At 45.1% G+C, this 23,060-nt stretch overlaps 1 protein-coding gene across 3 annotated transcripts in view; it reads left to right on the top strand.

Annotated features, from left to right (window-relative positions):
- The window catches only part of LOC141259044 (claudin-10-like), a 110,665-nt gene that overhangs the window by 74,115 nt on the left and 13,490 nt on the right, over nucleotides 1-23,060 (top strand). For 2 of the 3 annotated variants that reach the window (XM_073674467.1, XM_073674465.1), the window contains one exon: nucleotides 21,753-21,917. In XM_073674467.1, coding sequence (XP_073530568.1) covers nucleotides 21,753-21,917 — 165 coding nt within the window. Of the gene's footprint in view, nucleotides 1-444; nucleotides 879-21,752; nucleotides 21,918-23,060 lie in introns of those variants that run through there. The other variant, XM_073674466.1, reaches the window with a different exon arrangement.

Below are 23,060 nucleotides of genomic sequence, written 5' to 3'. Positions count from 1 at the left end.
GAGGAGGCCCCAGATCAAGACCAGAGACGCCCATCAGACCGGACCACGCCATAGATGAGTATAATAAAAGCTATATTTTATGTTATACAGAGCCCATTGGGGACTTATATACAGCATTCTAGAATGTTGCATATAAGGCTGTACAGGTGATGGCCGTACTTTATTTGGGGAAAATCTAGTGACAGGTTCCCTTTAAATGTGGGAGGTAAAAATTCAAAAATGTTGTTTTATGTTTACGTAGATTCCTTTTTTAATATATCAAGGAACATCGTTAAAGGGGCAAATATTTTTTTCCCAATACCCTAAGGTGGTAATCAGGTGTATATTGAATATCTAACTAGAACTTGTCAACTCACACTAGAGCCATTGTGTGAATCATCCCTGGAGAAGTGACTGTTACAAGAACAATAAACTTCAGTATGTGAGAACTTTGCAGTTAGATAAGATGTAGGATGTGTGGAAATGTGTGTGTCACACTAATGATGGGCTTGAAACTCCTTATCACACACTGTAGTGTCAGACCAAAGAGCAAAGGTCCAGCGGTTTTATCTAACCGGGAAATCCGTGATGGGAAGTCGTCTCTTTCATTTCAGAAAATCTTAACTTATCCGTTTACTCAAGGTTTTAAGGTTTTTGGGGTCATTTTTTTTATTTTGCCATCATGTCTACTGCTTTGGAATTGGTTGGATTTTGCTTGGGCTTGGTTGGAAGTTTGGTAACTGGAGTCACTTTGTCAACTGAAAGGTGGAAAACGTCCACTGTAAGCGGCAGCGTGATCACTTCGTCCATCATATATGAGAACTTGTGGAAGAGCTGTGCGACGGACAGTACTGGAATCACTAACTGCAAGACATTCGACTCTCTGCTGAATCTGCCTTGTGAGTTCACAATTACATGACTTAATTATTGGTAATGTAACACAGGCTTGTATGCTTCACATAGATTTCACTTAGGATAGATTTCACCGGTAGAATTTGTACCTATTATAGTCTATGGAGCTGTTCACATGTCCATGTATTTTTGCAGACCAAGTGGTCCATTTAAAATCATGGAGACATGTCCGATTTTGATCTAAGTCACAGATCAAACTCGACAATGCTAGTCTACGGTCAGTGATAAAATGGGGAGCACTCAGATGCCATCCGTGTGCTGTCTGTTTATAACAGACTGATAGGAAGAAGCTTAAGAAACCTCCATCATTTTTTAACTGAGAAAAACCTGCTAAAACTCTGCTGGTAAAAATTGACAAACTTACCAAACTCTGATGAAAATCCGATAAAAAACATGGACATAAGAAAACTCAGATCATTTTTTGCTTACAATAAAAATCACTGACGACTGAATGAGCCCAAATTTTTAAAAATTCCATTCTTAAAATTATTTATTTGGCAAACATTATAATTTCGTCTCTGAGCCATAGGTACAGTTTCTTAAATCAGAGAAATAAGCATCTCTGTGTAAATACAATATTAGTAATGCCCAGAAATGTTCTACTTTTACTAGAATTTAGCAAATTTTGCACAATGAAGCAGCTCCAAGGTAAGACAGAATATTCCCTAGCTAGAAGATTTGCTGTCTAATAGATCCTAAGAGAGTGACCGAGTTACAGCCGCCATTTTATACTCTCCATTGAATTGTCACGTGTACCAAAAACATATTTTTAGATGTAAAAACATTTATATAAATCAAGTTGAAATAGGATCGATGAGCTGTATTTCTGTGATCCCTGAGACATGTCCCTGAAGACCAAATGCACCGAGCTTTATTTATAACAACTCCGAGGACCCTCTTAAGAAACTGTAATGCATTTCTACCTCTCCATGTCCCCGTTGGAGTTACAGTATGTACCCGGAGCCTGTAGAGAGGCACAAGGAGTCCCTCTCGCTCCAAAATACAAAGCTGCTGGCATTTTAAGGTCTTTGTACAGAACATTAGTTGCAGATTCTTGAAGTCACTTTTCTTTTTTATGTCTTTTTGTATTCGCTGGTGTTTTTTTGTGTGCCAAATTCTTCAAACTGGCGCTTGCAGAAAATCCAAAATGCTCTTTATTTCTGTCTTAAACTGTTATTTTTGCGACTTTTTTCGCACCAAAAGCCACAAATCCTTTAAAAAGTCGCACATTTTTTAACAAAATGCGCCAAATTGAAAACTCCGCCAGAAACCTGACTCCAGGTAGGGACTACAATGAGATGTGCCAAAAACATGCGACATTTGTTAAAAGTCTCATTTCATGACTCTGTTTAAAAGATTTGGATAAGCAAAGGCATCAAGGAAAAATTAATGCCTAATAAAGAGACCCGAGTGGTCTTGAAAACTTGCCATCAATATTTTTCTAAGGAGGAATAAAAGGAGACTTAGAAAAGAGATAACTTAAAAAATGTCTCAAAACATATAGAGAATAAAGCACATATACTAAAACCACGAAAAAAGAACAAATTGCTCCAGAAAAGTAGAGAAACAGAGTTTATAAATTAGGGCCATTGCTTTTAGAATTACCTCTATAATCCGCCATCTAATAGGGTTTACAATATTTTCTTTTGGCAAAAATCGTTTAAGACAAAAATAAAGACTATTTTTTTACTTTGTGAAAACTTTATGAACCACGTTCACCATTTTGAAGAATTTCTCACAAGAAATGGTAACGAATACTACAATGCAAAAGACAAAAGTAATAAAAAATGCAAATGATGAATGGGGCCTATACACATTATGTACCATTTTACCCTAAAGGCTTTAAACTGCTGTGGAAATCCATAGTATTTCTGCAAAAAAATGGGCAAGCTGCATGGTTGAAAATCTGTAAAATAGACTGATTTCTGCTGTGTGTGAAAGAGGATTTGAAACCTCCATCCACATGTATTATACTGTAATTCATCACAGACTTTCAGCTCATAATCCGCATTAAAAATCTATGGCAATTTCACCATCTATAAATATGGCCTAAGTGTGGATGAACCATTAAGACACTACATGATGATTTTGGCCGCCACACAGGTTGCTAAGGCAAAAATCGTCTTAACCCGCTGCTACATTGTATAGTAATCCAGGGGAATGGGGTTGCAAAAAAATCTAACTGGGAATGGCTTTTTGCAACTTGCTTGTTGCAGTCGCAGTACCTTGCGGGTCACAATGCAACCTCATTCACCAGCATCACACTGCAATGTAGCATCAGCATAGGGGGAATTTTTGTCACGGGCAAAATCGCTGTTTAGCCCCAGCCTAACACCCTCTCGCCCTGCACTGCATACTGGGGAAAATCAGTTAATAATAGAAATTTCCCAAAATTTGGGCAGATTCACCCAAATCAACTGGCAGATTAATTTATGTCCATGTAAAATTCGATCAGAATTGAATCTGTCCTGAAAAGACATTTACTATGCCAAATTACATACAGTGCTGTCTCTAACACATCTTACGCGTTTTGGAATATCATTGCTTAATCATAGGTCTGTGATTATGGAATGATATTCCGAAAAGCGTAAGATGTGTTGAAGGCTGCACTCTATGTCATTTGTGCACATGGATTTCTAATAAAGTATTGAACCAAGGAAAACAGAATGCCAACTTTCTTCTGCTGATAAGCGGAGGGTTGGTAATGGTTGAAATAAAAATAAAATGTCATATTTCCCTGTTCTAGGCCTGCCCTCGCCTGCCACCAGAACAGCTACTTTACTCCTTCCTCCACTAGCTTTGCTTCGATCTTCAGTCTTCTGTCCAGATCTTACTGTGCTGACTAGGCTCAATGTAATCCTGTGCAGCACCGCACCCTACATGATACCTTGAGACCTAGTCAGTACCCGAACATCTAGACGGAAGACCGATACTAAGCTAGCAGAAAATCGGTTGGGGTGCGGACAGGTAATTACAATATTTTATTAGTTTTTAACCCCTTTCTGGACCTGTAAAAATACATCTAAATCATACATGCCAAACTCTGGCCTGTGGGCCAAATCTGGTCCGCAGGTTGATTATATTTGTCCCACGACACCAGAACCACCACCCCTATGTGGGGCCCATTATACTGTATGGAGGACTTTGTGGGGCCCATTATACGGTATGGAAAGATATATTGGGGAATTATTCTGTATGGAGGACTATGTGGGGCCCATTATTTTGTATGGAGGACTATATGGGGCCCATTATTCTGTATGGAGGACTATGTGGGGCCCATTATTCTGTATGGAGGACTATGTGGGGCCAATTATTCTGTATGGAACACTGTGTGGGGTCCATTATTCTGTATACTGGTTGGCCCACAACTTTGTTCAAGTTTTTCATTTTGGCCCTCTGTGTGCTTGAGTTTGACATCCCTGATCTAAATAAAGAATTGAATCCCTAAACATTTGGATTCTACAAATCCAAATTTTTGGGGAAATTTGTAACAAATTTGATTTGGTACAAGTCAATTCACATACAGTATGTCTAGTGAATAACTGAAGCCATGTAGAGTACTGCAACTGCAGAAAAAGCTACTTGTAAAAGCCAGGCTTCTGCTGCAAAGGCCGGGATTCAGAGCTGGCTCCAATTTCGACCAATGAACCGCTTGGATGGATGTGTAGCTGGATTACTATATCTGCCAGAGGCCTATAAATTGCCACTGGGTCTGCCATGTATGAAAGCCTATTAGTCCTTGTGTTAAATATGTTTTCTCCGAGAAAATACAGAGACTTACGGTGATTTCTTATATAAATGGAAATTTATTGCAGTATTCATGAAGGTTGGAATGGTTACAGTAAAAATAGATATTTATGTATTTTTGTATAGTGAGAGATCGGTCAATTATTTCAAGCAAAGTTGTGTTCTTGTTTTGTTTTTTTAAAAGGAGTTGCCAAAAGAAATAGCTTGGCAATTATATAAGTTACTAATAACGCTTCAATTAAGCCAGCTTTCTCCAGCTTTCAGGTATCCACTTTGGTCATAGGTTTGGCAACTTTACTTCTGGTGCTGTGCTTGATACAGCAGAACGTTCCCTCTGTCGGTATGTGACCAGTGCTGTGAGTGAAGGGGGCTGTCTGACTGTTTATTTCAATAGGTACAAAATCAGGTTGGCGGGCGAGCTTGTAAAATATCTCACACAATATGAGTATATGGCATAAACTCCCTACTGATATAACAAGGCTGCACAAGAAATACAATGAGAGGTAACAGAAATACAACCAAAGATAAATGTCAGAGAAGACTGTCAAGATAGAAAAATGAGATCCCTGAAAATAGGGAAAATAGCTGGAAAATATATGGTAAAGTAGCGTTGAATGATAGTGGCTCACCAGACCCCAGATGAAGCAGTCGCGAAACGCGCGCTGAGTGTGTTTGGTGGGTGAGCTACTTTTATTCACATTTGTGACTACCTTAATTCTGCACACTTTTTTGTGTCGGTTGTTGATTGGTTTATATGTATTTGGATTCATTATTTTGCCTTGAGTCATTCATTTTGGGCTTGCTTATTTTAATAGCTAAACCAGCCCCCTTTTCTGTCTATGCATCTGCTATATCACAGCAGGGTGCTGGCTTAGCACCTAAAATTAACCATTAAAACTGCCTCTTTGTCATACAGCACTGGTCATATGCCCACACAGGGAACTCTTTTCTGTGTTGCGTAGTTGCGTACAAGATGAGAAACTGAAAAAAAAGATTTAGGGCTCTTTCACACGTCAGTGTTTCGAGTACATATGGTTCCCTTTTCCACATGTACTGGAGACACTTACACATGTAGACCCATTCGAATGAATAGGTCTTTGCACGTGTCAGCGTGATTTCATGGACTGTGTGTCCGTGAGCAAAACATGCTGACATGTCCTTTTTACCCACAGCACGGGCCGCATAACATCCCACACGTGCACACTGATGACACACGGATGACATCCGTGTGACATGTACCAGCGCCTGGGAATCAGCAACACTATTCGCAGTGTTCCCAAGCGCCAGGTGCTGCAGGCATCTGTCATTATTGTCCCCAACCGGCACTGAGATCAGCGTGAGCAAGGGACAATGTTGAGAGTAGTATTCTGCCCCTGCTGTGTCCAGCAAGTGTAAAATAAGAATAAAATAAAAAACATTATACTCACCTTTACACCTAATTCCCTGAAGCCATGGTCCCTTTTAAAAAAAATAAATAATAAAAAACAACAATAATACTCACCTGTCCGACAAACTGTCCCATGACAATTCTGCATCAGCGTCTGTGGTGGCTTGAGGCGACCGTAAATGCTGAGAAGCAGAGGAGTATGATGCGCTGCAGTGAGCGGGCTCCTGAGCTGCACTGAGCTCAGCACAGGTCAGGAGCCCACTCGCTGCAGCGAGTCATTCTCCTTTGCTCCTCAGCATGTGCGGTCAGATGGATTACAGCGTGGGACACTTATTTCATCTTCGGACAGGTGAGTATAAGGATTTTTTTATTTTATTCTTATTTTTACGCTAGGAGACAGTGGCAACAGAATACTACTCTCTACATTGTCCCCTGCTGGCACTGATCGCAGTGCTGGCAGGGGACAATGATGAGGGCAATGCTCAGCATCCGGCACTTGGGAACCGCACTAACTGTATCGCTGATTCCCAGGCGCCGGTACGTGCGATATTGATATGGCACACGGGCGCCACACGTATCACACACACGGACACACATATACATGGACACGGATATCTCCGGTACTGTTTTGTCCAGCACCGGAAATATCCAGACGTGTGAAAGAGATTATGGGCACCACCCAATAATAATGGGATCTACCTAGTGAATACTGAATCAACATGGAACAAAAAGTGAAAAGAAGTATGCATATACAGAGATCACCATAACAAATATACACTGTGTGCAGAATTATTAGGCAAGTTGTATTTTAGAGGATTATTTTTATTATTGATCAACAACTATGTTCTCAATCAACCCAAAAGACTCATAAATATCCAAGCTTAATATTTTTGGAAGTTGGAGTGGTTTTTTTTAGATTTGGCTATCTTAAGAGGATATCTGTTTGTGCAGGTAACTATTACTGTGCAGAATTATTAGGCAACTTAATAAAAAACAAATATAATCCCATCTCACTAGTTTATTTTCACCAGGTAAACCAATATCAGTGCACAAAATTTTGAAATAAACATTTCTGACAGGCAAAAACAAAAAAAATTAGTGATCAATATAGTCACCTTTCTTTATGATGACACTCAACAGCCTTCCATCCATAGATTCTGTCAGTTGCTTGATCTGTTTTCGATCAACATTGCGTGCAGCAGCCATCACAGCCTCCCAGACACTGTTCCGAGAGGTATACTGTTTTCCCTCCCTGTAGATCTCACATTTTATGATGGACCACAGGTTCTCTATGGGGTTCAGATCAGGTGAACAAGGGGGCCATGTCATTATTTTTTCTTCTTTTAGACCTTTACTGGCCAGCCACGCTGTGGAGTAGTTGGATGCATGTGATGGAGCATTGTCCTGCATGAAAATCATGTTTTTCTTGAACGATACCGACTTCTTCCTGTACCACTGCTTGAAGAAGTTGTCATCCAGAAACTGACAGTAGGTCTGTGAGCTGAGCTTCACTCCATCCTCAACCCGAAATGGTCCCACGAGTTCATCTTTGATGATACCAGCCCATACCAGTACCCCACCTCCACCTTGCTGGCGTCTGAGTTGGAGTGGAGCTCTCTGCCCTTTACTGATCCAGCCTCTGGCCCATCCATCTGGCCATCAAGAGTCACTCTCATTTCATCAGTCTATAAAACCATTGAAAAGTCAGTCTTAAGATATTTCTTGGCCCATTCTTGAAGTTTTATCTTATGTTTCTTGTTCAAAAGTGGTCGATTTTCAGCCTCCCTTACCTTGGCCATGTCCGTGAGTATCGCACACCTTGTGCTTTTTGATACTCCAGTAACGTTGCAGCTCTGAAATATGGCAAAACTGGTGGTGAATGGCATATTGGCAGCTTCATGCTTGATTTTCCTCAATTCATGGGCAGTTATTTTGCGCCTTTTTTGGCCAACACGCTTCTTGCGACCCTGTTGGCTATTTGCCATGAAACGCTTGATTGTTCGGTGATCACGCTTCAAAAGTTTGGAAATTTCAAGACTGCTGCATCCCTCTGCAAGACATCTCACAATTTTGGACTTTTCAGAGCCCATCAAATCTCTCTTCTGACCCATTTTGCCAAAGGAAAGGAAGTTGCCTAATAATTAAGCACACCTTATATAGGATGTTGATGTCATTAGTCAACACTCCTCCTCATTACAGAAATGCACATCACCAGATTTACTTAATTGGTAGTTGTCTCTCAAGCCTATGCAGCTTGGAGTAGGACAACATGTATAAAAAGTATCATGTGATCAAAATACTCATTTGCCTAATAATTCTGCACACAGTGTATTTGTTCAACAACATGCAAAGAACCATACATTTAAAAGCTATTAAAATAACGCCTCATGACTACAAAAACCAAACTAGAACAACCTGGTATGGCTGTAAAGGTCCCTAGTAAGACCAGAATTGTGTATACAATACCAAGCATAAGGGCAAGCCGCTAAGCCAATATAAAAACAAGTGCAATGATATTTTTATATACAATAGATGGAATAACGGCCGGTGTCAGCACCTGGCGTATCCGGACAAGTACCGGGGACCTGGACCATCAGGGGGGCCCACTCACGGTCGGGGCCCGGGCCGCTTCCCCGGCATCTGTGCAGGGCCGAGCCCTGATTTGCTTCATGCAGCAGCGGTCAGTGTGCTGCTGCTCCACCAATCAGGTCCAGTGCTGTCACTTTCCAGACATGGCCACGCGCCTTCAATTGTGCTTGTGTGTCATACCTGCCGTGTCATTACTACCAGACACAGCCGCACAGCCATGTCTGGAAAGTGACAGCACTGGGCCTCATTGGTGGAGCAGCAGCACAATGACCACACACTGACTGCTGCTCCATGAAGCATACTAGGGCTCAGACAGCACCGGCGGCCCTGCACAGATACCCGGGAAGAGGCCCGGGCCCCGACAGCGAGTGTGCCCCACTGATGGTCCAGGGCCATTTGACACACCGGCGGCCCTGCACTGCCACATGACTGAGGAGCTGGACGGGACAATCCCCAATCCCCATATTAAAAATATTTCTAATGTGTATGTGCATGTATGATGTGAATGTCTGTCTGTGTATGTCAGTGTGTATGACTGTGTATATATATTTATGTCTGTTTTATGTGTTTTTAAGAATGTGTTGAAATATGTATCTGTGCATGTCTGCGTATTGTATGTGTGTATATCTGTGTACCATGTGCATGTGTGTATGCGTGTGCATGCCTGTGTACCGTGTGCAAGTCTGCATACCATGTGCGTGCGCATGTCTGCGTACCGTGTGCATGTCTGTGTACTGTGTGTGTCCATGTCTGCGTATTGTGTGTGTGCATGTCTGCATATGTGAAGTGCATATGTGAAGGATGAGGGGACAGCCTGGGCCATCAGGCTGCGTGCCCTCCCATCAGGCTGCCCGCCCTCCCGTTAGTCTGCGTGCGTGCTGAGAAGGGTGAGGGGATGGCGCACAGGCTGAGGAGAGTGGCAGCGGTGGCAGTGCTGAGGAGATGGCGCGCGTGCCCACAGGTAGGACTGTGATTTATGAAGAGACCAGATCAGCGTTGGAATGGGCAGAAGTGAGTATTTTTTTTTTTTTTTTAATGTCGGGCCGTTATACAGAATGGAGCATTATGTGAGGCCATTATACAGTATGGAGCATCATGTGGGGCCATTATACTGTATGGAGCATCATGTGGGGCCATTATACAGTATGGCGCACTATGCGGGGCTATTATACAGTATGGAGCACTATGCGGGGCTATTATATAGTATGGAGCACTACACAAGGCTATTATACAGTATGGAGCACAATGCGGAGCCATTATACAGTACGGAGCACTATTCAGGGCCATTATACTGTATGGAGCACTATGCAGGGCCATTATACTGTATGGAGCTCTATGTGGGCCATTACACTGTATGGAGCACTATGTAGGGCCCATTACACTGTATGGAGCACTATGTGGGGCCCATTATTCTGTATAGAGCACCATGTGGGACATTATACTGTTTGGAGGACTATGTGGGGCCCATTATTCTGTATGGAGGACTTTGTGGGGCCCATTACACTGTATGGAGCACTATGTGGAGCCCATTATTCTGTATGGAGGACTATGTGGGGCCCATTATTCTGTATAGAGCACAATGAGGGGACATTATACTGTATGGAGGACTATGTGGGGCCCATTATTCTATATGGAGGACTATGTGGGGCACATTACACTGTATGGATCACTATGTGGGGCCCATTACACTGTATGGAGGACTATGTGGGGCCGTTATTCTGTATGGAGGACTATGTGGGACCCATTACACCGTATGGAGCACTATATGGGGCCCACTACACTGTATAGAGCACTATGTGGGGCCATTTTTCTGTATGGAGGACTATGTGGAGCCCATTACACTGTAAGGAGGAATATGTGAGGCCCATTACACTGTATGGAGGACTATGTGTGGCCATTATTCTGTATGGAGGACTATGTGGAGCACAATATACTGTATGGAGGACTATGTGAAGCCCATTATACTGTATGGAGGACTATGTGGGGCCATTATACTGTAAGGAGGACTATGTGTGGCCCATTAGACTGTATGGAGGACTATGTGGGGCATATTATTCTGTATGGAGAACTATGTGGGGCCATTATACTGCATTGAGGACATTTTGTGGCCATTATACTGTATGGAGGGCTGTGTGGAGATTACGATTGGAGAATCATACTGTGATGGGGTCACCATTCTTTGTTGGGGGGATGGAGGGGGAGGGTTACAGTGGGGTCATCATACCGTGTGTGTGGAAGAATTGACTGTGGGGGTATCATACTGTGTTTTGGGGCACTTTTGTTTCATCATACTTTATTATCTGTTTTATTCAAGATTTTTTATTCTTTGTTAGTACATATTTAAATTAGGCCATTGGGCCATATGCTTTTTACTGCTCTTACATAATATATTATATTGTTCCACTATAATTTCAAAAGTTAATCATTTTATGTGATAAGGAAAAACTTCCTCAATTGTAGACATTTTTTTAACAAATATCAAGGTTGGCCCGCGACTTTGTCCAAACTTTCAAAGTGAACCTGTCAGCAGGGTTGTTCTAAGTAAACTACATACACTGTCTGGTGGGCGCCGTTTCACGGATTAAAATGATACCTTGGTTGATGAAATCCGTCCTGTGGTTCTTTTTTAATCTTTCCTTGCAGTTTTCAGTTAATGATATGCTCGTGCTTCGGGGCGGCCTGTGGGGGGTGCTTTATCTGGTGCTGTGCTTATATATTCATCTGTATGCACTTATGACAGGTCACTGATCCTTCAGTGACCTGCCTCCTATTTTCCTAACGCATATAATATGCGGGGTTAGGAAAAACAAATTTACATCCAGCAAAATGGCGCAGGCACCGGCGCATGCGCTGTAGCAGCTATCGCTTCAGTTTGACATCCCTGGCTTAAAGGCTTATTCTCATCATGATAAAGGGTTACAATTGCAAAGAGGTTGTAAAAACAAACAACTTTGCAGTTTTACTTTTGATTAAAAATCCTCTCCATTCAAGGCAGCATATACTTAACACTCCATGATTATCAGCCCCTATAAGCACAAGACTAGTCAAAGAAGGGAAGAAAGTACCCACGCGAATCGACACAATGTGTCTTCCTCAGGGGTAAATATTAATTACAGATGGTTAGCGCATATATATACAGTGTAGATAATATTATGATAAGTACCAGCTGCACATGGCGAGTTAGAGTGGCGTCAGGTGTTCGGCATCCCCTAGGTCATAACGCGCATGCGCCGCTTACGTGTAGGCCGGAAGTCACAAGTACCCGACACTTGGCGGTCATCATTGTGCAGGCATCAGCTAAGTATAGACCGGAACTCAGATTTCCCAGGAGACACATCATACGGCGCTGCGATAATATACAGCGGCTGTATCAGGCTGTGCATGCGCAGATAAAATTCTCTCAAATTACCGTATTACAGGGAGATGACTGTCCCTAGGATCAAGTGATACGGCGCTTATATCAGAATCAGGTGAAACAAAAACCATATAAGGTCAATATAGATTGTAGATAGCCCATAGTCAAAAATAGGGGTTGATAGTCATGGAGTGTTAAGTATATGCTGCCTCTCCTTTACTTGTGTATTGATTATTCACTGAGATTGGATTATGCTCTTATACTATTTATGACAAGGTTCTGTGCCGGCATGTTTTGCCTTTTGCACAGCATAATCTACTAGAATACATTTCAAGGCAATGTACAGTTTTAAGGCTATGAATATGTTGAGAAGTTTTGAAAAGATGTGAAGTAGAGACAAGCAAGTCAGTTGTCTCCAAAGACATCCTGATAGGGAATGTAGATTGTGAGCCCCAATGGGGGCAGTGATGATGATGTCTGTAAAGTGGTGTGAAAATTAATAATGCTATATAAGTGAGGAAAATAAATACATAAACCATTAGAAACCTTCAGGAAATATTACAACAGAGAATGTGATATTTCTTTCCTAAATCTGTACCACACTATTGGGAGAATGTAAAATCTACCAATAAGCAGGGCAGCCTGTGCCCCTTGAGCCGATCCCTTGAGGGTTGGGTTAGTGGCCTTCAATAAAGGTGGTTTGATTAGCTTCTCGGGACCCATGGATACTTTTGGACCAGTAGCTGACCGATCAGCTGTCAGTTTAACAGCACACAGAAGAGGCCAGGACCACGACTACAGAGCAATTAGTTGTGAGTCAGTCAGGAAAGATCCGGAACAAAGATCTGGCTCCTTTATGTGAATAATAGGAACAGGCACCCCACTGAGTTCAATTTACAATTTCCGAATGGTTCTCACTGGGGCAAAAATTACACAATCCAATGCGACCAAAACCCAGACTCCACTACTTGTCGCGCAATTGAATACCCTGAAAAATCGTCTGATATTGGATAACTACAGGTGGGGGTTTCAACTACATCAGGATGGGGGTAATTTTAGCATATATGTGTATATATATATATATATATATATATATATTCACCTGTGTGAGCTGGCTCTTTTTGGTGAGTGGAACCAGATGATCCAGCTCAACAAAGAGTAGGACTTCCCATCAATACAAGGAATAGACAGCACTCACTGATGGAAGGTGGCGGGAAGACTGCTGTGCTGTCACATAGTGCTCCAGCAGCCCCGCCTGAACCGCAGCTCTTCAGTGTGCGCTTCTTAATTAATTTGGCGCCTTTTACTCGTTCAAAACTTGCTTAATGCGCGCATGTGTTAGGTCTGAAATGTGTAAGCTGTTTTCCTGATTTTTCCTCCTCTTTGAGGAGTGCTGGACTATACTTTACTTTAGGGCTCACTCACACGAGTTTATACAACTTATACGAGTTTATACTTCGGACGAGTGCTATCTGTGGCCAGCATTCGTAGGAGATCATAATTTCTGATACACACAGCAGTGCTGAAACACTGCTATGTGTAGCACAGGCGATCAGACAATCGCAGCTTCATGTCTCCTAAGGAGAATATTGAAGCCAGTAAAAAGTAAAAAAAAAAAAAGTTTTTAAGAAATGAAAAAAACACAAAAGCTCAAAATCACCCCCATTTTGCCCCATTCTTAATAAAACAATTAAAAAACAAATAAAAAATACAGATATTTGGCATCGCTGCATTCAGAAATGTCAAATCTATTTAAATATAAAGTACGTTTATTTGACCGCCGCAACATTGCAATAAAATGTAATAACAGGCATAAAAAGTATTGTATCTACCCCAAAATGGTATAAATTAAAAACGTCAGCTCAGGGTGCAAAAAATAAGCCCTCACCTGACCCCAGATCATGAAAATGGAGAAGCTACAGGTTTCGGAAAATGGCAACTTTTTTTTTGTTTTCTTACAAATTTTGGATTTTCTTTCACCACTTAAATAAAAAAGAACCTATACATGTTTGATATCTATGAACTCGTAATGACCTGGAGAATCATAATGGCCGGTCAGTTTTAGCATTTAGTGAACATGGTAAATAAAATACCCAAAAAACAATTGTGTAATTGCACTTATTTTACAATTTCACCGCACTTTTCCCATTTTCCAGTACACTTATGTGGCTGAATCAATGATGTCATTCAAAAGTACAACTTGTCCCGTAAAAAAACAAGCCCTCGTATGGCTATATTGATGGAAAAATAAAAAAGTTATGGCTCTGGGAAAATTAGGACCAAGAACAACTTACACAGTTTTAGGCACTCCCTAAAAACACATCTGTTTGGAGTGGCCTATCACGCTCCCTAATCAAAGTTCTTTTATATACAGCCCATTCACTATTTCACAGCCTTTATCTATCCCCCATTCCCAAAAGATGGCTGGACCATCATTGTAAATAAGCACATGTGCTTAGTGTCACCCCCACCTCATTGTAGATTGTAATCTCTTACAAGCAGGGGCGTCATTATCTTTGCTTTAATTATTGTATTATCTTTAACTGTTACTTATGACTGTTGTATATGAACCTCTGAATTGTGGAATATCTTGGCGCTATATAAATAAAGGTTATTATTATTACGTTGAATAGTCGCAAATTTTTTGCACAACACAGAGATGTGTAAACATATTGCGACCTTTGGGCAGGTCCTGTTTTGACCGGCTGCACAAAAATGGGAAAGCTGGGTAGGAGTTGGGACAGGGCATAGCTATACCCGCCCATCAAAATCAGCAAAAGTGACATTGTTTACACCGGAAATGAGTGAAATAACATTTCTGACAAGGTGCCCGGAGGCACACATCATGGATAAGATGTACAGACATAGGCGGATTATAATGAGGGCAATCTGGGCTACCGCCCGAGCCGGGGGATGGTGAGTGAGTGTGTGTGTGTGAGTGTGTGTGTGATTGAGTGAGTGTGTGTGTGTGTGTGCAGGCAGATATCATTCTGTGATGTCTGTTTATATGTATTTTTGTGTTTCAAATGTGCTTATGCGTGTATATATATGTCTGTATAAGTTTGTGTGTGTGCGTGACTGCGTGCAGTCTCCCGCTGTCTCTGGGGGGGGCGTCGTGCGTCCTCCCGCTGTGTATAGATGGCGCCATGCAGCCGACTGCTGTGTATAGATGGCACCGTGCGGCCTCTCGCTGTGTATAGATGGCACCGTGCGTCCTCCCGCTGTGTATAGATGGCTACGTGCGGCCCCCTGTATCTGGGGGGTGCCGTATGGCCTCCCGCTGTGTATAGATGGCTACATGCGGCCTCCCGCTGTGTATAGATGGCTACGTGCGGCCTCCAGCTGTGTATAGATGGCTATGTGCGGCCTCCTGCTGTGTATAGATGGCTACATGCGGCCTCCTGCTGTGTATAGATGGCTACATGCGGCCTCCTGCTGTGTGTAGATGGCTACGTGCGGCCTCCTGCTGTGTACAGATGGCTACGTGCGGTCTCCTGCTGTGTATAGATGTCGCCGTGTGGCCTCCTGCTGTGTATAGATGGCTACGTGCGGCCTCCCGCTCTGTATAGATGGCTACGTGCAGCATCCTGCTGTGTATAGATGGCACCATGCGGCCTCTCGCTGTGTATAGATGGCACAGTGCTGCCTCCCGCTGTGTATAGAAGACTACGTGCGGCCTCCCGCTGTGTATAGATGGCTACGTGCGGCCTCCCGCTGTGTATAGAAGACTACGTGCGGCCTCCCGCTGTGTATAGATGGCGCCGTGCGGCCTTCTGCTGTGTATAGATGGCACAGTGCGGCCTCCTGCTGTGTATAGATGGCAACGTGCGGCCTCCTGCTGTGTATAGATGGCTACGTGCGGCCTCCTGCTGCGTGCGGCCTCCTGCTGTGTATAGATGGTTACGTGTACTCAATATTAAGTCATACAATTTGTAACATACCTGGCGCCGTCCTTGCATAGTGGTCCATCTCCCACTGTGCAAGAGCGCGCACTTGATCTCCAATCCAGAATGTCTCTCTGGCTTCCCTCCATGCTGTCTGTTTGCTTCTGTTTCTGCTGCTTAAGGGCGGCGCCCGATCACTTCCTGCTTTTTGTACCTGCTGCAGGCACACCCCTTGTGCGTCCTCAGCCTATTGCTGTCTGTCACCTGGTATTTAAACCAGCTGCTCCAATTAACCCATGCCTGAGCATTGTGTTTCTTTCAGTGTGCTCTTTCACTCTGAATGTGCCAGGTCCCCTTCTGTGTTTGCTTGCCTGCCCTTCCTGGAGGCTGTATTTCCAGGCCTGTGTGAACTCGCTCCTAGCCTGTTCCTCCCGCCTTCTAGGGGCTGCATACCTAGACCCGCTCCTGTATCTTGCTACTGTGTCTGTTCTTGTCTGTATACTCTTCTAGCCTGTTTCCTGTGTTTCTCTATGTCCGTACCTTTCCTTTTTCTGCAGAGTCTGAACTCGTACCTAACTCCTGCTCGTTGTCACTGTACTTCCGTTTGTGAGTTTGTGGTCCCCTCGCTACTTCACTGTAAGTACCCTGTGGGTATCTGGTTCTGCCTTTCCCTTCCTGCCTGTTCCGTGTGTACAGAGCCCTGTCCCCCCTGCTCTGCCTTGCTCACCGCTCCGGCGGTTCTAGCCTGCTCTGCCTTGCTCACCACTCCGGCGGTTCTAGCCTGCTCTGCCTTGCTCACCGCTCCGGCGGTTCTAGCCTGCTCTGCCTTGCTCACCGCTCTGGCGGTTCTAGCCTGCTCTGCCTTGCTCACCGCTCCGGCGGTTCTAGCCTGCTCTGCCTTTGCTCACCGCTCCGGCGGTTCTGGCCTGCTCTGACCCTTTGCTCACTGCTCCGGCAGTCTTGCTTCGCTCCGACCCTTTGCTCACTGCTCCGGCAGTCTTGCTCCGCTCTGACCCTTTGCTCACTGCTCCGGCAGTCTTGCTCCGCTCTGATCCTTTGCTCACTGCTCTGGCAGTCTTGCTCCGCTCTGATCCTTTGCTCACCGCTGCGGCAGTCTTGCTCCGCTCTGACCCTTTGCTCACTGCTCCGGCAGTCTCGCTCCGCTCTGACGCTTTCCAAGCGATTTTAGCATCACTTGGAAAGTGCTTGTCAACTTGGTCACACTATATAAATCCATGCAACCGGCATGGATTTATATAGTGTGACCGTAAAAGAATGGTAAAAAATAAGAAATAAATATATAATTACCTTCTGATGGCCTGCCGATGTCAGCGGTCGCGTGACCCGTCACATGACTAAATGACGTCACCACAGGTCCTTTTCAGACCATCGCGAGCTGCCGGCAAGCCAGGACGCATCGGATAAAGACACCGGGGGCCATCAGAAGGTAAGTATAATATTTATTTTTTATTTTATTCTTTTTTTTACAGGTACTATGGTACCCCAGTCTGGAGGACAGTCTCCTCTCTTCCAGACCCGGATACCATCCGCACATTGAACCGCATGATATCCGCATGTGCACATATAGTGATGCGGATATTACGCGTTTCAATGCAAGTCAGTGGCGGCGAAAACGCCGCACTTCCACAAAATAATTGGTAGTGCTGCGTTTTTTTCGGCAATGATAAACCGCAGCGGAAATTTCCGCAACATGTGCACAGCACATGCGGATTATCATTGGGGAACATGGCAGGCCTTCTACCAAGCGGTTTTTAAGCTTTTCTGCAGCGGAATTGCCGCTGCGGAAACGCTTAAAAAACGCATAGTGGGCACACAGCCTAAAATTTTTTATTATAATTAATATATTAATATTGTGCCAAATTAATTTCACGTGAACTGTTACATGATCTATCACAGGAGATCATGTGACATGTGATACATCAGGTGTGTGTGGGGGTGGGTGGGGGGCCCGCGCCTTCTAAACTGCCTGGGGCCCTTGCTACTCTTAATCCACCCCTGTGTACAGAATTCATTAAGTGGCGCCTCTTAATAAATTCAGCACATCTTATTCCTGCCTACCCCTCACTAAGACTGGCATACGAAATGTCAGTCTTAATCAATCAGGGCCCTTGCGTTGCATGGCCAAAACCACTGTTAGAGAGTCCAAGAATCCGCCACTCAGTTATACACTAGAGGATTGACAAAACTGATTTCTTGTATGAAAAACTTGCATTGATTATACAAATATATACAATATGATTGTGCTCATATGTATTGCTCATATGGTTTTCCGCATCACATTGTTTTGATTTTTATGTACACCCTCTTGCTGTTGATTAATTACTTGTCTTTATGCATTTTTTTGTCAATCCTCTAGTGCAGAGGTCCCCAACCGCCGGTCCGCGGACCAGGACCGGGCCGTTGGGGTTTTTCAGCCGGTCCGCGGGGAGAGGGGGCCCCTCCAGCCTCCAGCAGGGCCGCCATCAGGGCATGACTGCCCTGACTCCAGTATGGGGCCCGGCCGGTAGGAGCCCCCTCGGAGCCCCCCTCTTGTGCGTCTCTCTCCTCATGGGGCCCCCGGCCGCATGCTAAGCGCCGGGTCCGGGACATCTTAGCGCTGCGCTGCTGCGGCAGCACCTTCATGATTCCCCTGACTTCCGGTCATGTGACGGCGCCGTCACATGGCCGGAAGTCAGGAGAACCTGGTGTCAGCGATTTGGACGAGCGCCAGGATTCTGCAGGGATCGCATGGGGGTAAGTATAACAAGTTTTATTTTTTTTTAAATACAATTAACTAGGAGTGGGGGGAATGGGAGATGCACATGGGGGGAGGGGAGAGATGAGAGATGCACATGGGGGAGGGGAGAGATGAGAGATCCACATGGTGGGGAGGGGAGAGATGAGAGATGCACATGGGGGAGGGGAGAGATGAGAGATCCACATGGGGGGGAGGGGAGAGATGAGAGATGCACATGGGGGAGGGGAGAGATGAGAGATCCACATGGGGGGGAGGGGAGAGATGAGAGATGCACATGGGAGGGAGGGGAGAGATGAGAGATGCACATGGGGGGAGGGGAGAGATGAGAGATGCACATGGGAGGGAGGGGAGAGATGAGAGATGCACGGGGGGGTGAGAGATGCACGGGGGGGTGAGAGATGCACGGGGGGGATGAGAGATGCACGGGGGGTGGATGAGAGATGCACGGGGGGGTGAGAGATGCACGGGGGGGATGAGAGATGCACGGGGGTGGATGAGAGATGCACGGGGGGGTGAGAGATGCACGGGGGGGTGAGAGATGCACGGGGGGGATGAGAGATGCACGGAGGGGATGAGAGATGCACGGAGGGGATGAGAGATGCACGGAGGGGGATGAGAGATGCACGGAGGGGGATGAGAGATGCACGGAGGGGGATGAGAGATGCGCGGAGGGGGATGAGAGATGCACGGAGGGGGATGAGAGATGCACGGAGGGGGATGAGAGATGCGCGGAGGGGGATGAGAGATGCACGGGGGTGAGCTGCACATGGGGGGGTGAGAGATGCACATGGGGGGGTTATGTTTACATAACTTTGTTGCCTTATGAAGGGCGGGGGGGGCCCCCAAAAATTTCTTGCACAGGGGCCCACTACAGTCTGTGTCCGCCCCTGGGATGAAGTAAATGCAGCTGAACAGCAGCTGTCAGGACAGCTGCCCTGTCCTGCTGCAGGGTGTGATGGGGCCTCAGTGATGCGGCTCCTGGCACAGCACATTATGTGGGGCTCCTGGCATAGCTCCTGGCGGGGACCTGGTCTACACTATATGATAAGTATGCACTAAACTCCAAATCCCTCCATTACCCCGCCCCCATATGACCAAAGCCCCGCCCACCCCACCCCCTCCTTGCTGGGCCATGGAAAAATGATCTTGCTTCAAGCCGGTCCCTGGTGCAAAAAAGGTTGGGGACCACTGCTCTAGTGTATAACTGATGAAGATCTAACGACCGAAACGTTTTTGTACACTTTCTTCACGTTGTAAATAAATTCACCTATTTGAGTGCTGGTGACGCGCCCCCAGGGCCGTGGGGTACTCGGCAGCCGGGCCTCTGGTTGCCGGGGGATATCATGGTGGCTGGTCCGGTCCGTGACCCAGGGCGGTCAGTGAAATGGGGGAAACTTCTATTATTTGGGGTTTTTGGAATTGTTTGTGACGCCACCTGTGGAATGTGGCTAAGGGATGCCGCCGCTGCGGGGCAGTCCTCTGAGGCTGATGGTAGGGCAGCTTGTGATGGAATGGCTCCCCACACGTGGAGCGGGCCTCAGGGAAGTGTGGGGGATGTACTGGATGGTGGTGCAGGGGAGAGACGGCAGGTCAGTCCCGGAGGAAGGATGGACACTCACACAGGGGTAGGCTTCAATACCTTTACTGGTGATGCTGCCGGCACGGTCCTGGGTACTCCAGGTGAAGGGCGCACTTCTGGACTCTCCCCAGTGAGCGGATATAGGGCCTCCTGATCCGTTGCTTTATTCTCTAAGCTTCTGGCCTGCCTGGAGCTGGGCCTAGCTTGGTTACTGTCTCTCTCTGCACCTGCTTACCTGGTGGTAGGGCCTTCTCTTTGGAGATCACTCTCCCTGGACGCTGGGACCTCTGTGACTCCTAGCCCTGGTACTACAATCAGCATTAGGTGGACCTGGGACCTGTAGTTCTCCAGGGGTTCCTACTGGGTGTAGAGGGTCCCTGTAGGCACGGACCCGGTGTCCGGTAAATCGGGGTGAGCTTACTATGCTCCTCTGCCCCCTAAGTTGCACTCTCCTTTTCTCCTCTTCTCCTCTCTGTCGACCACACTCGGGGCCCTCACTACTTGGCAGCTGGCGTGCTGCGTCTTCACCGCTCTCTGAGCGTCGGCACGCTCTCTGTTCACAGACTCACTTCTGTCTGAGCTAACAAAACAACTCCCTGAGCTGCCTAGCTCCACCTTCCCTATATATGTTCCTAACGGGCTCCCTATGCTGGTCTGAGGTGGTAGGTGGAGGTGTATGAATGTAGTGAGGGCCTCTTGTGGAGAAGTCCATCCATGCACCCTTCTGGGTTCTGTGGCACCAATGCGCAGCAGGGCGCCACACTGGATTCTTGGACTTTCTATATGTAACGGGTTGGGACCCTATCCGTGCACCTAGAAACAATACAGAAGTGCCATTTTTTTTTCCACAAAACCACTGTTAGCCCTGAATTTGTTTTTAGGATGTAAACAAGAACGGATAATTTCTGAGACATCTCTTGAACAATAATGTTTTTAATGACAAAAACACTTAAAGGGAACCTGTCACCAGAAAAAAACACTACTAACCTGCAGATATGGAGTTAATCTGCAGGTTAATATCATTATTAACCTGCCCGATGCCCGCACATAGCTAAACAATGCGGGGAGAAAATTAACTTTATTCCCCCCAGCAGCATTCAGTCACAGGGGTCGGCTCCGGCGCAGGTTCAGTCACTGCTCTGAGTCTACAGAGTGGCGGCTGTAACCGCGACCGCGGCCCTGACTGACACTCGCTCTGCATTGGGGCCGGCTGTCAGTCAGTGCAGGGATCGCGGTTACAGCCGCCGCTCTGTATACTCAGAGCAGTAACTGAACCTGCACCGGCGCCGCCATCGTGACTGAAACCCGAACTCTGTCAGGAGGGGGAATAAAGTTAATTTTCTCCCAGCAGCGTTCAGCTAAGTGTGGGCACCGTGTAGGTTAATAACGCTATTAACCTGCAGATTAAGCCCATATCTGAAGGTTAATAGCGTTATTTCTGGTGGCAAGTTCCCTTTAAATACTTGTTGTGCAATAGAAATTATATGCCAATAACAGAAAAATCACCTCTATATCGATCATTAATGGAATCAATAAACTGCTGTCTTGTCTTTCTCCCACAGCTTATGTCCAAGCATGCCGTGCCCTGATGATCATCTCTCTCATCTTGGGTCTCTTTGCTTGTGTAACCTCCTTATTTGGACTGAAATGCACAAAATTCGGAAATAAAAGTGAACACACCAAAGGGAAGATCGCTCTTTCTGGGGGACTTGTCTTCATTTTAGCAGGTACTGTATATGGTCTACCTTTCATCTTTATTCTGATCACATCAGGTTTAAATGGCTTCTAAAAAATTAGTTAAAGAAGAACTCCCATCAAAGTTTGTATCTTAATATATTGCAATCATCATATTATATGGCGCAGTGTACTTACAATTTCTCATTTTGCCTTTCTACCCAGCTAATTTGTCTCTTTTCCATCCATTAGGTCTATGACATCATGTGATTAAAAACTGACTAGCTGAACCCTTCTAAGCTCTGTGTAGAAACAGGAGGTCAATTTTCTCTGCACAAGTCATAAGTCACTGCAAAAGTCCCTGGCAGGGGAAAGAATGGAGCACCTGGGGCAAAAGTTGAAGAGGGGAATGATAAATGCAGGGAAAAGAGACTTCCTGTTTCTACATAGAGCAGAGAAAAGAGAATAATTAACTGGTTAAAAAGGCAAAATGAGCAATTGTAAGTACAAAGTGCCATATATTATTATGATTGCAATATATTAAGAGGATAAAAACTTTGGTGGGAGTGCTTCTTTAAAGGGATTGTCTGGTTTTCAATTGCTCTTTTAGTCTCTTTCTGCTTCAGTTTCCTTGAGGAAGAACTGTATAAGAATTTAACAATTGTTGCCAGGGTTCTTCACAGATATTAGCTAGTTGATGGGATCCTCAGCGTTACAATATTTGTGATTCTAAGGAGTAACTTCTTTTCATGTTGAGAGGGACAAGACGGGGAAAGGACTCTTAAAGGCCATGCAACTCTCCTCTGGGAAATGCAAATTGTCTATAAGTCTCCTTGCCCCAGCTCGGCTCTCTCCACGAAGAGAAATGTTACCCCCGTCAAAGGCCTCTCATCTAGCCAAATCAGACCTCTTGTTTTGCACTGATGAGGTGCAAACACCCGGTCACAAATAGATTGTCTGGTTTGGCTATTATCCTAAGTAATGTGGCAAGGCTCGTAAAGGGTTGATACTGACATTCATTTAGAATTGCTACTTCCAATAGGTGGCGCTAAAAATGTAATTGCTGCCTAAAGTAACCAATCAGATCTCAGGTCGGCTTACACCATTGTGATTTGTGACAGGTTGAGGATTTGCTTCCCACCATGGACCACCAAGAATAATTTTTTTTGCTTTGGATACTTTGGAACAAATAGAAA

The sequence above is a fragment of the Phyllobates terribilis genome, unplaced genomic scaffold, assembly GCF_046119375.1.
Source record: "Phyllobates terribilis strain yellow unplaced genomic scaffold, ASM4611937v1 Scaffold_3__8_contigs__length_932513732, whole genome shotgun sequence".
Lineage (NCBI taxonomy): Eukaryota > Metazoa > Chordata > Amphibia > Anura > Dendrobatidae > Phyllobates > Phyllobates terribilis.
The sequence above is the reverse complement of the archived record's forward strand: the minus strand, read 5'-3'. Positions and strand labels throughout refer to the sequence as shown.